General features: G+C 36.4%; 1 protein-coding gene across 6 annotated transcripts in view; it reads left to right on the top strand.

Moving 5' to 3' along the window:
• Positions 1-15722, top strand: part of MRE11 (MRE11 double strand break repair nuclease) — an 84755-nt gene that overhangs the window by 2859 nt on the left and 66174 nt on the right. For all 6 annotated transcript variants that reach the window (XM_037029756.1, XM_037029758.1, XM_037029753.1 and 3 more), the window contains exons 3-7: positions 1711-1843; positions 5776-5936; positions 9473-9560; positions 10479-10620; positions 13436-13550. In XM_037029756.1, coding sequence (XP_036885651.1) covers positions 1711-1843; positions 5776-5936; positions 9473-9560; positions 10479-10620; positions 13436-13550 — 639 coding nt within the window. The remainder of the gene's footprint in view (positions 1-1710; positions 1844-5775; positions 5937-9472; positions 9561-10478; positions 10621-13435; positions 13551-15722) is intronic.

The following is a 15722-nucleotide window of genomic DNA, read 5'->3' as shown; positions in this document are numbered from 1 at the left end:
TAAATGAAAGCTTTGCTGGATAGAACAATCTTGGATGTAGGTCTTTGGATTTCACTTGGAATACTTGTTTCCAGCCCCTTCTTGCCTGTAAGGTCTCTTTTGAGAAATCCTCTGACAGACTGATGGGAAGTCCTTTGAAGGTGACTGTCCCCTTATCTCTTGCTGCTTCTAGGATTCTCTCCTTCATTTTAATCTTGGCTGATGTAATTATGATGTGCCTAGGTGCATTCCTCCTTGGGTGCAACTTCTTTGGGACTCTCTGAGCTTCCTGGATTTCCTGGAAGTCTATTTCCTTTCCCAGATTGGGGAAGTTGTTTATTATTTCTTCACATAAATTTTCCATTTGTCACTCTTCTTCTTCCCCTTCTGGTACCCCTATAATTAGGATGTTGGAACATTTAAAGTTGTCCTGGAGGTTCCTAAGTCTCTCCTCATTTTTTTGAATTCTTGTTTCATCATTCTTTTCTTGTTTGGTCATTTTTTCCTTCCTTCTGGTCCACTCCTTTGATTTGAGTCCCAGTTTCCTTTCCATCACTATTGGTTTCCTGTGCATCTCCCTTCATTTCAATTAGTTTAGCCTTCATTTGTTCCTCTAATTTGTGACTAAAATCAATCAGTTCTGTGAGCATCCTGATCACCAGTGTTGTGAACTGTGCATCTGCTAGGTTGCCTATTTCTTGGTCGCTTAGAATTATAGGCTCTGGGGCTTTGAGCTGTTCTTGAGCCATAATGTTTTAGTCCCTTTGCACCTGTTATGTATGAGGGGCGGAGCCTTGGGTGTTCACCAGGGCGGGGCGACCCAGGTTGCTGGGTTGTGATGCTGTACCTGGGGGCGGGGTCAGAGAGGAGTAATGGTACTTGTTCCAGGCTCTCTTTTGGATTTTGGTCCCCTCTGCTGCTTCCTGCAAGCAAATTGGGCCCTTCTGGTGCTGGTTCCTGGGTGTGTGGGCATGTGCACCCTCCAGGATCCTGTGGGTCTCTCCAAGGAACTCTGTGAGCCTGGAAGCTTCTCCCGGCACCTCGACCCCAAAAGTTTTTCTAATTGGTGCTTTTAGGCTTTAATTCCTGTGGCTGGGGCCCTAGCCTATGGGGTCTGTCTCACTGCTGGCTCCTTCGCCTGGTTTATCTGTGCGTGAATGTGTGACCGCGGTCAGGCAGCCGCCTTGCGCCGTCACAGTGTCTGCCCGTTGCCACCCCACACCTGGGATCTGCAAACTGCCGCCTGCATGCCTGGGTTGGTCGGGCCACTTTTTTCTGTGCGACCCTGCTCTGCCAGCTGCTGATTCTGCCCCTCTTACTGGTCTGGATGAATGGTTCGTTGTTGTCAGACTTCTGTACAGTTCAATTTTCTGTGTTTTGGTTGCGTTTTTGTTACTAAAACTTTGTTGTCTTTAAACTTGGTTGTGCAAGGAGGCACAGTGTTTCCACCTATGCCTCCATCTTGGCTGGAAGTCCCCTGGTTATAAATTTTTGAAGCAGTCACAGACCTTTTTAAAATTTATGTACATTGTTTCTGTATTGAATTAGTGTTAGCCAAAGTATGTGAGGAGAAAGATTTTTTGAATACTTCAAATTTTCAGACTTAGTTTGAAAACTAGAAAAGTGATTTTACTCCATAACTGCTGTCATTTGTTTTATAAGTTTAGGTTTCAATTTACCTGAACATTCTTTTAATAATTATATTGAAACATTTCTTCTTTTTTAATATAGTGATGATGAAAATACATTTAAAATCTTAGTTGCAACTGATATTCATCTGGGATTTATGGAGAAAGATGCAGTCAGAGGAAACGATACATTTGTCACATTTGATGAAATTTTAAAACTTGCCCAGGAAAATGGAGTAAGTTTGGTTAATGTTTTTGCAGTTTCTCCTGTGTTCCCTTATTCAGCAGGCTCCTTTTTTCTTCTTAGAATTAGAGGTTTGTTTTATATGCTTATGGACTCACTTTGCCTGTTTAAATAACGATATACTAAAAACCCAGAGCAGGTTTTGTGTGCTTCCTGCCCTAAATTCAAGTAGGAGCTACTTCTGAAAATAGTATGTAAATATTTGCAAATACTGATAGGGTATTTTCTGAGTGCAGAAATGCCATAGTTTCTACTTTCAAGGAACATATAGCAGACACATGTGAGATAAGACAAATGTCCAAAATACAAGGTCATATGTGGTAAGAGCCAAAAAAAATTATAAAGAGCTTTTTCTGGGATTTTAAAGGTGGAAAAGATGATATTTAGATGAGGATAGCAAGTGGAGTTTAATGAAGGAGATGGCGTTTAACTTGGGCTTTGTGGGTGGGTAGTCTTGACTGACAGTGAAGAACATAGAGAAAGTACATTTCACAGGAAGTAGTAGGACGGGTACACGGGTGAGACAATATGAGGTATGTTAGGGGAACAGCAGGTCTAGTCAGCTCACTGGTAGACCATGTGTTTGTCGGAAAGCATGCCGAAAGAACAGAAATGTGGTTTGCACTGCATTAAGGAGAGCTTCAAATTCTAGATTGAGGAGTTTGTACACGATTCAGTAGAAAGTCTTCTGGCCACAGGGTATATAGCATGAATTGGAGACCAGTTTGAGGCCTTTTTAAAGTGGTAGCTTGGGCTGGAAAAGAGGAAGTGAATGCTAGAGATCTTCCAAAGATAGGATTTGCATACTTTGGTTAGTTGTAGGAAGTAGGAATGAGGGAATAGAGAATGACAGTGACTCTGAAGTGTGTTAAGTTTGGATAAATGGTGGTACCAATAATAGAAATACGTTTTAGGTAAGAAAGAGGTACTGCTTAGGAAGGTGATGAATTCTGATTCAGGCCATTTGAGTTGGGAGATTCTAATCAGACATTCAAGGACACATTCTAGCAGTAAGTTGAAATGTCCGTCTAGGGCCCAAGAGAATGCTGTCCTTTCTTTTCTAACTTTTAAGTGTTAAATATTTTTTTCCCCTGAGCTTAAGCTTTTTCTTTTTTTTAAATATATATTTTTTAGATTTTATTTATTTATCTTTAGCGGGGAAGAGAAGGAGAGAAATATCAATGTATGGTTGCCTCTCATGAGTCCCCTGCTGGGAACTGGCCTGCAACCCAGGCATGTGCCCTGACTGGGAATTGAACTGCAATCATATGGTTTTCAGGCCCTTGCTCAATCCACTGAGCTACACCAGCCAGGTCCATAAGTTTTTTTCCTTACTTTGGCCTTCTATTTTTCTTTGTTTGCTTGTTTTCTTTCCCTGTATTCCTTAATTTTAACTGCCCACTCCCCTCAGGGCCCTATGCTGATACCTCCAGATGCACATTACATTACATTTACTTTTTGACTTCATTTTTCCTGACCCTTAAGTCCTCTATTTTGTAGGGCCTGCACCATCTACCAACCTTGTTTCTACTCCCTCATTCCTTAGAGTCTTTTTTTTTAAACTTTTAATTTTGAAACAATTGTCAGTCTTAGAAAAGTTGCAAGAATAGTACAAAGAATTTTTTACCCTTGCCCTGGCTGGCGTAGCTCAGTGGATTGAACGCGGGCTGTGAGCCAAAGGGTCGCCAGTTCGATTCCTACTCAGGGCACATGGCTGGGTTGCAGGCCAGGTCCCCAATGGGGACCACGTGAGAGGCTACCACGCATTGATGTTTCTCTGACTCTCTCCCTCCCTTCCCCTGTCTAAAAATAAATAAAATCTTTTTAAAAAAAGAATTTTTTACCCTTCACCCAGTTTTTCCTACATTTTACCAGATTTGTTCTATTCTCTCTCTACTTACACACACATACACACACACACAGTTTCATGAACCATTTTAGAGTACATTGTGCATATAACAACAGTGCGTTTACGAAAACCAGGAAATGCACATTGATTCAATACTATTACACAATTTTCTAATACTTACGATTAAACCATGCTATTGTGTAATTTTAAGATGTTATCAATTATCATAGTAACGTCTATTACTGCAGTCTGGCAGCAGGTAGGTAGTATCGAAATCTGGATCCAAGACTGTATTTTGCATTTAGTTGTCATGTTTCTTTAGTCTGTTGTATCTGTCTGTGTCTTTCATGACTGACATTGTGGAAGGGAACAGGCTAGTTTTTTTGTAGAACATTCCTTAATTGGGTATGTCTCACACTTCCTCATGATTAGATTCACTTTTGGTAGGAATACCACAGAAGCAAGTCACTGTGTCCTTCTTGGTGTTCCCTGGCATCACAAACCAGTGTCTAAAAATACTAAAAAATTTTTTTTCTTATGGTAAAATGCACATAATAAAATTTTCCATCTTACCCATTCTAACTATATACACTTCAGTAGTGTTAAGCACATTTACACTGTGTAACCGATCTCCAGATCTCTTTTCATCTTGCAAAAGTGAAACTATACCATCTAAACAACTCCCGGCTTCCCCTTCCCCCTAAAATTGTCTTTTATTTGTTTTGTTTCTTTTATGCTTTTGATTATGATCATTTTCTTCCATTACTTAAATCATGTTCATTTTTGAAGATCTAACTTAAATCCCAAGTTTTATTAAAACTTCTCTGACTACTGTAGGGATGGAACACTTCCCTTTTTGTCTAAGTTCTTTGGGTAGTCTGATAATTACACCGACAAATTAACAGAAGAAAAGCAAATTTCATACATAAAAATATGAGGCTGCCAGGTAGTCGGGTAATTGAGGCTCACCTAAAATTCTGAGCAAAAGAAGGATGGGGCTTCAAAGGGGAGGAAGGCACTTCACAAAAAGATGGAAAGAGCAAATGCTTGGTAAACAAATGTTTGCCATGCCTTGCAGATAAGTCTTTCTGACTTTGGTAGTAGCTTTCTTGGTGGTGTAGGCTCTCTGTTCAAACTCTTCGCAGTTAAGGGAGAGGTAGCAATGTTTTTCCTGACTCAGCTGGATCTTAATTGGCTTCAGCACAAAACATGCCAAAGTGGCACATTTTGGGGTGGCACAGTTGGGCCCCCCTCACTACTGTAGCCCACAGCGATCTGTATTGCTGGGCTCCTTTGTGTCGTTAAAAACTTAAGTAAATTTCTTCAGGTAGATTGCACCCTTTTTGAAAGCATCAGTGTGTTGGACTTAATTTTAGTATGGTTTTCTCCTCTCTGGTTGTTGCTAGAGTCTTTTCCTCAGAATGTTATTTATCCTTCATAGTGCCCCCATGCAGTTAAATCCCTCCCAGACTCACTGTCCTAGGAGGAGTTTCCTTTCCTCAGTTTGAACTCATTGTAACGCCATCTCTGCGCCTGGTTTGTTTACATACCCATTCCAGTGCATGTTAGTCTGACTTATCTCAAATGCATAACAGTTTGTTTCTTCCATTAGATTTTGGACATTTTTAGGTTTTAGGATATGGTATTTTATTTATCATTGCAGAGACATTGTCTGTTTTGTAGATTGCTATTGCCTTAGCTGCCAGTGCCTCTAGAAACTCTAAATAATTGTTGAATAAATTGCATGAATAATTTGGATTGAATTGGCTATCTCTTTCATAGGTTCTATTAAAGCATTGAGTTAATTCTTTGAGTAATGGGAAATATATGGTCCTTTGGGTTGCATCAGTGAGAGACTTGGTGTTATCACTTGAAGACAGATTTTTTTGAAGGTGGCCTAGGAACTTAAATTGTAGTCAAATTAATCACCAGACTAGAAGGTCCTTGGAAGGAATAAAATATAAAATTTTAAATTTCGATGATGATAGCATCTTATATGATATGTTTTTCTTCCTCTTTATTGGAAACATTGTATCTATAAAGCATACTAATTTTAACCCTTTTCTGCTGATTAGGTGGACTTTATTTTGTTAGGTGGTGATCTATTTCATGAAAATAAGCCCTCAAGAAAAACATTACATACCTGCCTGGGGTTATTAAGAAGATACTGCATGGGTGATCGTCCTGTACAGTTTGAAATTATCAGCGATCAGTCAGTCAACTTTGGTTTTAGTAAGTAAGTATGTTTACGTGCTTGCGTGAAGTTTCCTTATATAGGATATTTTCTGTATAAGATACATAAACACGTTAACAACTAGCCATTTCTCTTTCTTTATAACCTATTTTCATAGTAAATGTAGTTCTTTCAATTTTCTGTACATCATTACCAGTATGTTAACTTGTAATTCTCTAATTAATTGTGGGACTGAGTATCTTCTTGAAATCTTATTTTTACATTTTGGTATCTTCTATTTATATCCTTTGCCCATTTTAAAAATTGGAATTTTTTCTATTGCTACTTACTTTGCAGAAGTTATTTATATATTCTAGATACTAGCTTATGTTAGGCATGTATTTTTTTCCCCAATCAGTGGATTATCTTTTGACTTTTTAAAAAATATTTTATTCATTTATCTTTAGAGGGGAAGGAGAGAGGGAGAGAAATATCAATGTACGGTTGCCTGTCTCGTGTGTCCCCCACTGAGAACTGGCCTGCAACCCAGGCATGTGCCCTGACTGGGAATCGAACCGCGAGCGTGTGGTTCGCAGGCCTGCACTCAATCCACTGAGCTACACCAGCCAGGGCTATCTTTTGACTTTTTTATGGTGCCTTTTGTTGACTCTGAAGTATTTAATATTGATTTTTCTTAAGGTTTGTGCTTTGGGGACTTATTTTGATATCTACCAAGAACCCCATGTCATGAACATCTCAAGTTTTTTCTTAAACATTGTATTAGGATATACTTTGGATTTAGTTGAACTGTTCTATTGGTCTTCAGCCTATCCCAGTTTCTTGGTCTTACCATGTATTATATGACCCTGACACTTTTGAAGTGTGCTGCTGATGTATTTTAATAGGATGTCCCTTGATTTGGCTTTTTCTCATGATTAGACTAGGATTATGTGTTTTGGGGAAGAATATTCCCCACAGAGGTAAGGTGCTTATTGGGAGTACATGTTCTCAACATGGTTAATCACTGGTGAGGTTAACGGTGGTCACTTGGTTAAGGTGTCTGCCAGGTTCCTTGGCTGTCAGGTACACGATTTTTTAGAATGGAGTTGCTAAGTCTAGCACTCAAAAGAAAGGGAATTAAGTTCTACTTTCAGGAGAGAGGAAGGAGTATCAAAGAATTTATTTATGGCCATAGTTAAAAACACCACTGGAACTACTATATATTTTGGGGTGGATGTTTTGAGTCTATGCAACTATTCTGTTTCTCCTCAAAGTTTGTCCACTAGTTTTAGCACTCATTAGTGGCTCTTGCGTTTAGCAGTTCTAACTGTGGTGTTCTAATGGTGCTTTTCTATTTTCCACATTCTTTCTACATTTATTGACTGGCATTCTTTAGTAAGGAATATCTTGTCTCAATTATTTCAGTTGTCTGTGTCATTAGGAACTAATTCAGTTGTTTATCAGTATGAACTCATTTTTTTCTTTGGGTTAGGATTTAGTACTGTTGTGATCTGTTTTGTAGTTTAAATAAATTTTACCAGTGTTAGCCTTTGGGTATTCTTTTAGGTTGCCTCCTTTGTCCTTGAGACATACTGAATTCCCGAAGTAGCCTCAATATATGTAGGAATTTAGTGTTTGATGAAGGCAGCATCTCATATCTCCATGAAAAACATAGATTATTTAATAAAAGTACTAGAAGAAACTTCTACATGTTTTTTTAAAATCTAGTAGATGTGGCCCTGGCTGGTGTAGCTCAGTGGATTGAGCATGGACCTGCGAACCACACGATCGCGGTTCGATTCCCAGTCAGGGCACATGCCTGGGTTGCAGGCCAGTTCCCAGCAGGGGACTCATGGGAAGCAACCATACATTGATATTTCTCTCCTTCTCTCCTTCCCTTCCTCTCTAAAGATAAATAAATAAAATATTTAAAAAAAAAGTCTAGTAGATGTGGAAAAGGCTTTTCTAAGTATGGCACAAAGCTAGGAGCCTTAAAAGAAAAGATTGGTACTTTCTATTTGTAAAAGTAAATTTCTGAGTTTCAAAAACTCCCTGAAGCAAAGCCAAACGTGAGAGTTCAACCAGGTAAAATATTTGCAACCAATTCCAAAATATGGTGTAATTTCCACAGTAGATAAATAGTTCATTCAAGTCAGTAAAAAAAAAATCTATGAGTTAGTTAAAAAATAGGTAGAGAATATGGACACAGCTCACAGAAAAGGAAATAAATAAAGTTGCATTTAAACATATTAAAAGAATATGAAAACTATAAAATGAAGCTCATTGTAAGAAAGGTACAAAATGAAGTATACTGAAATATTTTTCTCCCTATTATATTAGCATAGGTCAGTTATTTCCAATCCTGGTACACATTATGGTTACTTAGGAATCTTAAAAAATATTTATGCCCAGTCTTCAGGCTGGTTACTCTCTTTGAACATGATGTAGGCATTGGTATTTTGTTGTTGTTGTTTGTTTTTTAATGTATTTTTTCCATTACCAGTTAGTCTCCTTATACCCACATCCGCCATGCAATAACCAAACCGTTGTCCATGTCCAAGTATTTCTTGAAAGAGTCCTAGATAACTCCAACATGCAGCTAAAACTTAGAATCACTTGCGTAGCTTTAAAGGCTTGATATTAAAGGATTATGTTGGTGGAGTAACGCAAACTGTCTCTTATGCATTGCCATATTATGTGTAGATTTGTTCAATCTCTGGGAGGGAAATTGGCAGTAGCTATCAAGTTTATAAATGCACACAAATTCTTTGACCCAGCAATTCCCTTCTAGATATTTTCCTGTCCTCTTAACAAGGGCAGCATTGTACAGGGTTACTGATTTGAACATTATTTGTAAAACAAAAGACTGGAAATAGTCTAAATATCCATTTGTAGGTGACTGTTTAAATACATTATAATAATCAATACTATGGAGTGCTGTCCAGCCAGAAAAGCACAAGAAGCTCCTCGTGTACTGACATAGAATGATTTCTAAAATACGTTAAATAATAAAAGCAGAGTGTAGTAATCTATATTGTGCTATTATTTGTGTAAGAAGGAAGAGGCATGTATTTGCTTTTACACATATAAGATAATTTTGCAAAGATACACTAGAAATTGTTGACATCATTTGCCTCAGAGCAGAGGGCTAAACAACTGGGAACAGGAGCGGGTGGGAGACTTGCACAGTTGTAAGTGATAGAGCTGGAATTTTCAGTTTATATCTTTTGGATGAAAAGTGGATATATTTCTTGCTCTCCCCTTTCTACAAGTAAAAACATTGTACAACTTTAAAATTTTGGAAACCTATCAATAGCCCATTAATTAGATATACCACTCTTTTATACAGTTCACAAGCATAATTTATTTGTAGGGTTTTCTTTAATGAAGTGTAGTACTTTCACGTATTTTCAAACTTGAAATTAATTGTTGCCTATTATATTATTTTTTTAAAGTTCCAAACTTGTAATTTTTCCACTTAGATCATCCAGTTTGTCTATAGCTGCATTATTTTTTTAAGAAGGATACTGGGAGAAATAGCTTTTATTTCTTACAGAACCTTTAATTCCCTTCTTTTAAAAATTTTTATTTTTTTTAAGGTTTCCATGGGTGAACTACCAAGATGACAATCTCAACGTTTCAATCCCCGTGTTTAGTATTCACGGCAATCACGATGATCCGACAGGGGTAATTATTGGGTTCTTACAGTGTGTTGAAATTTTAGAAATGACTTAGTTTGTCTGTGGAAAATAATTTTTAAAAGAGTTAAAAAGTGAAGTTGACTTTTTATCATTCATATATGCTTTTATACTACTTTCGAGATAATTTTTACAAATCTGGAGTGATAATTGGTGTTTGAGGTCTGCTTTTACTTTATTAGTGCTGAGATTAGCAGTAAGTAACCAGGAGTAGGAAGAAGCCAACACCTATCTTCTGTATAATACTTTACAGTTTACCAAATGTTCTTGTATCTGTTGTCTCATAGAATCTCACTTGTTTGAAATGAGTATTTCATCAACAGTTTTAAATGTAAATTAGGGCATCTTATTATCTGTTTATATAGAGGCAATAATAGAGGTCCTTAACTGAAAATATCTTTTCATGTTATTGGTAATGAATACTGTAAATCACTAGTTATCTAGTTCCCCCCATCCCACCGCCCCCCACGTCTTAAGAGGCCTGGTCGATATTACAAAGCACTTATTTCATGACTAGATTTTAATTTTCAGTGGCTAAGACATCATAAGTTTTGATGAAATGTTCACTTTGTATTCAGCATGTGATTCCAATTGCAGGTAATTTCTGATAGAAAAAACGTAGAAAAAATTTTAATATTGTGATTTCATTTTGAGAAGACACTATGTTAATCTGTTTTTGTTACTAGTATATAGAATCTGTGCTTTTATAACTAGTGTATAGAATATACTTTAATAGGAAATAATATGGTATAGATTACTTATTTTTAAATGTACATTTATATTCTTTATTATTTTTTAATTTAAATTATTTTATTGTTGTTCAATTACAGTTGTCTGTATTTTCTCCCCACCCCTCCCCCTCATCCCCTCCAAATGCATTTATATTTTTTGAAAATATTCTGCACAGGCAGATACACTCTGTGCCCTGGATATTTTAAGTTGTGCTGGATATGTAAATCACTTTGGACGTTCAATGTCTGTGGAGAAGATAGACATTAGTCCAGTTTTGCTTCAAAAAGGAAGCACAAAAATTGCTCTATATGGCTTAGGTAAGATGGTTTTATTATTTATATCAATAAATATTTAATTGTTTAAGCAACTGGAAAATCACATTCTAGAGTTAGTTGCTGTTTGGAAAAATATGAGGCAAATCTGTATTCTTTATGAGTTACTATAAAAATGATAGGAGGTTTTGGTAGAAATTTTTTAGTATTTAATAAGAACCAATAGACCTAATACTTGTTTTTAATTGCAGTTTTGGTGAGAAAGTATTTTTTAAGTGTCTATTTATTGTTCATTTTTTTTCTCTTATTTAGACTTAGAAAATCCTGAATATTGAAATTAGGAAGTAATTAGAAAAACTGCATTTTGATATCTTAGAAAACTTTGAAAGGTCTAAAACTTCTCTGTCCACTGTAGCAATCAGCTTTATGTCGATGCTGAGCACTTGAAATGTGCCTCATCTGCATTGAGATATGTTAGAAGTGTAAAAATACATGTCAGATTTCCAAGATTTAGAAAAAATGTAAAATACCTCATTAATAGATTAGGTTAAATGAAATATGTTAAAATGAATCTTACCTGTTTTTTTACTTGTTTTATTTAATGTGGCCCGTAGATAATTTTAAATTATATATTTGGCCTACATTAGTGACTCATGCTCTAATTTTTATTAAACAATGCTAGTCTAGAGCTGTCATCTGTAATGCTCAGAAAATTTGCCTTATCAGCTTCACTATCTTCAATTTATTTAGTGTCCAGTAGGTAAAAGTCTATTTGCTAGACTTTATTCCATGTGAATGAAAGGTCAAAGACATTTTCTAATAATCTTAAAAATATTTTACTTATTTATTTTTAGAGAGAGGGGAAGGGAGGGAAAAAGAGAGGGAAAGAAATACCCATTGGTTGCCTCTGATATACCCTCAACTGGGGACCTGGCCTGCAATCCAGGCCTGTGCCCTGACTGGGAATACAATCAGCGAATCAGCAACCTTTGAGTTTGCAGGCTGGTCCTCAATCCACTGAGCCACACCAGCCAGAGCAGATTAAAGACATTTTTAGAAAAATGCCTGTTTTTCTTGAAAAAATCTGTCCTTTTATCTTCCTTGAATTAAGTTCAGCTTGATATTTTATTTGTTTTATGGGTACAATAGCTTTATTGTATTTATTGTATATGGAGTATTATAAAAATTATATTCCATATTAAATCAACCTTGTAGTACCCTGGGGAAAATTGGGGAAAAACTTTACATTCTAGCCTCAAAATAGGTTTCATTATCTTTTGAGTGATTTTGGTGTAATAATAGTCATAGAAGATCTTATTTACTTGTTTTTGAATATATTTTTAAAATAATAAATTATGATGGATGGTTCATTTAAATACTTTTTCTAAGGAGCTTATAGTCTTTGTTTACTTCATAATATCTAATAAGTAGAAAAGCGTCATGATTATGTATATTTTAGAGATACAGAAAATGAGGTTGAGGTATATGTCTGATTTTATAAGTGATAGAGCAGAAAGTGAAATACATTTTAACAAACCCTACCAACTGGTATTTTAATCACTGCAGCATTAGGGTTCCTAACTATAGAAAATGGTTGATCCTGTTGCTTTCAGACTAGAGACATCCCATTGTGCTTCAGTCATGCACTTTGCTCTCAAACTCTTACCCTATTCTGTTTTCCTTAAGTGGATACTGTCCACCCTCCACCCGCTACTCCCACCCCAGCTGTTCTCTCTACACTTGAGAACTGTATTTATAATTAGCAGATTCCTTCCTTTCATCAGCCTGTTCTTTGAATATTGCCTCTATTCTCTGACTGGCCCTGAGGTCACTGTGTCCCAACCTTTTATGGGCCTCAGGGTAAGGGGGTGGGCAAAGACAATCTCTGTTCTCCTTGTTCCCTGCTGCCTTCCTTTCCTTCCTGGAAACTCCTGCTCTCTTGGAGCTAATTGCCAACTGGCTAACCTGCATTCTCCTTTCCCTCAAATTTTTTCCCAGCCTACAGATGTCAGTGTTCTCTGTGCTTCAAGACCAACCTTCTAATGACCTCAACTCTAATGCCTTCCTGCCTAGTTATGTTATGTGGTCCACTATCTATTCCATTGGTCACACACTAGGAATTCTCTTTAGAAGCTAGGCCTCTTCTAGTTCTTATACTTCTGCATTATTGGCTTTTCTTGAAGGCCTTCCCTGATCACTACACAAAGTAGCAACCTTGTCCCTTCACTGACATTCCCCATCTTAGCATCCTAACATTTTCTCCTTTTGTAAAACTTGAAATTGTAATCTCTATGTTTGTTTACTTGTTTTTGTTGGCTTCCTTGGCTAGACTAAGCACACCCTTTGGGTTAGAGGGAGAATTGTTTAAAATTCATTAAATTTTTAAGAAGCACAATATTTTTATTAAAAAGCAGTGTATATGACTATTATGTGTAAATTCATTTATTTTTTTACCTCATCCCTTTTAATGTCTTCCTATGTATTTTATAATGTATGTTAGATCAAAAGTACCATGTACTTATAATAAAGGGATAGTGAAAAACAATATTTTAATAGAAATTTTAATAACAATTTAAGTATAGAAAACTCAGATTTTTATTTCACATTTTTAGATTTTGAAAGTACATATATATACTTGACAGGAAAACATTCTTTGAATGTGTTTAATTGCTTAGCACTTGTCATACAAGGGCCTGGAACACACTCAGAACTTGCAGATAATGAGTCAAGATTTCAAATATATTTCTAATAGGAGAGTGAAATACTTTGAGATGAGAAGCACATAATTTAGATGTAAAACATACTCATTTTTTAAAACCAAGTAAGAAACTGGTTTTAAAGTATGTAATGTCCATTTCAGGATCCATTCCAGATGAAAGGCTATATCGAATGTTCCTCAATAAAAAAGTAACAATGCTGAGACCAAAGGAAGATGAGAGTGCTTGGTTTAATTTATTTGTGATTCATCAGAACAGGTAAAAGTTTTCTCTGGAAATTGTTGTGTCAAGTATTGAGGTTCCCCAAATATCTGTTTCCAGGCTTGTCTATTTCAGTCAAATGGTCCTCATTCTTTGAAAGTTGTCGGTGCAGGGTCAGGCAAAACTTAGACGTGCTTTGTGTGACTGTGTTTCAAAAGTTTTCAACATATATTCCTAAGGTATAAGAATGACCATAAGATGAATATGCATAAATCCAGCAAGTACATTATCCCGTGCCCTTCCCTGACCCCATTTCCTTCTGTGTACCCTGGAGAAGCACAGTCTCCAATTTTTATTTATTAAGCCCATTGGTTTTCATTATTGTTTAATCACATATGTATCCATAGTGAGTTAATTTAGTTTTGGTATAACTGGAACTATGCTGTAAATTTTTTTTAAGATCATTTTTTTTAAAGATTTTATTTATTTATCTTTAGAGGGGAAGGAGAGAAATATCAATGTATGGTTGCCTCTCGTGAGTCTCCCGCTGGGGACTGGCCTGCAACCCAGGCATGTGCCCTGACTGGGAATTGAACCACGATCGTGTGGCTCGCAGGCCCATGCTCAATCCACTGAGCTACTCCAGCCAGGGCCCATGCTGTAAATTTTGCAGCTAGCTTATTATGTTCAACATTACAAAGTTTATCCATTTTGATGCTTAAAATTAAGTGTAATTCATTGTTACTGATGTATACAGTTTACTTTCCTTCTGTTTTTAAAACCATTTTGTTATGAACGTTCTTATATACATCTTCTGGTACATATGTGCAGGTACTTTTCCAGAATATTACATATAGCTAGATAGCTTTCTTTTGTTAATTTTAAGAAGTTTAATTTTATTGATAGGGTACAGGATTGATTGAAGGGAATAGAGACCTGAATAAGCAAGATTTATTACGTGATCATTATAGTAAAAAATTGTGAGCCCTGACCTGTGTGGCTCCGTTGGTTGAGTATCGTCCTACAAAGCAAAAGGCAGCCTGCTCGATTTTGGGTTTGGTCCCCACTTGTGAGAGGCAACCAACCAATCTATGTTTCTTTCTCATGTTACTATTTCTCTCCCACTTTCCCTTCTCTCTCTAAAAAGGAATAAATAGAATCTTTTAAAAAAGATCTTTTTTAAGATGTCTGTGAGAATGATATGTAAAGGACAAAGCTGAGAAGTTATTACGGAAAAATCCAAAGGGATTTGGGTTTGATTTTTAGACTAAATATATATATATATATACATATACACACACATATATATATATATTAATGTGGTTTCTTTCTTTTTAAAAATATTTTTATTTATTTATTTTTAGAGAGAAGGGAAGGAAAGGAGACAGAGGGAGAGAAACATCAATGTGTGGTTGCCCCCTACTAGGGACCTGGCCTGCAGTGCAGGCATGTGCCCTGACTGGGAATCGAACCAGTGACCATTTGATTCACAGGCCTGCGCTCAATCCACTGAACTACACTAGCCAGGGCGATGTATATTTTTTATATAAAAATATTCCTAGGTACAGGATTCTCCTCTGACTTCACCTCCTCCTCTTTGCTGCATTCATCCTGCACAGCTACACTGATGTTGCTGTTCTTGAAATCACAGAACACATTCCCACCTCTGTCTTTGCTATCTCCTTATCCCTCTGCCTAGGTCTTTCTTCCCTTGCATGCTAATCCCTCACCTCATTTCTGTGCTCATTTGTCACCTGTCAGAGATGCCTTTCCTGACCACACTATGTATAGTGACATCTTCCTTCCATGTCATTTTTCTTTTTTTTTTCTTTATAGTATCTATCAATACCTGTCAAGTATATATATGTATCTACCATATGTATATGTACATACATATACATCTTATATTATTTCTTGTTTTCTCCACTAGAACAAAGACTTTGTTGACTGCTGTGTCCTAAGTGTCTAAATATGTGTTGAATGAGTATTGGTTTGCGTTAAATGAATACTAGATCAAAGTATTTGGGCATTTTTACTTAAATTCTCAATAGTTGGTGTTAAGAAAAACCTTTCATTGTCCTTACTCACTTTGGGTTTTCACCTATCTTTTAATAATACCTAATTTAGGTATAAAACCAGAGTTTGTAAATCACTTACTTACATGATATTTAATATGGAAAAACTCATCTCTTATATAAGATTAACATTCTTATTTTCATTTTTATAATC

The sequence above is a fragment of the Sturnira hondurensis genome, unplaced genomic scaffold, assembly GCF_014824575.4.
Source record: "Sturnira hondurensis isolate 20B ecotype Veracruz unplaced genomic scaffold, ASM1482457v3 Scaffold0020489, whole genome shotgun sequence".
NCBI classification, from domain to species: domain Eukaryota; kingdom Metazoa; phylum Chordata; class Mammalia; order Chiroptera; family Phyllostomidae; genus Sturnira; species Sturnira hondurensis.
Note: the sequence above shows the minus strand (reverse complement) of the source record. Positions and strands in the feature narration are given on the sequence as shown.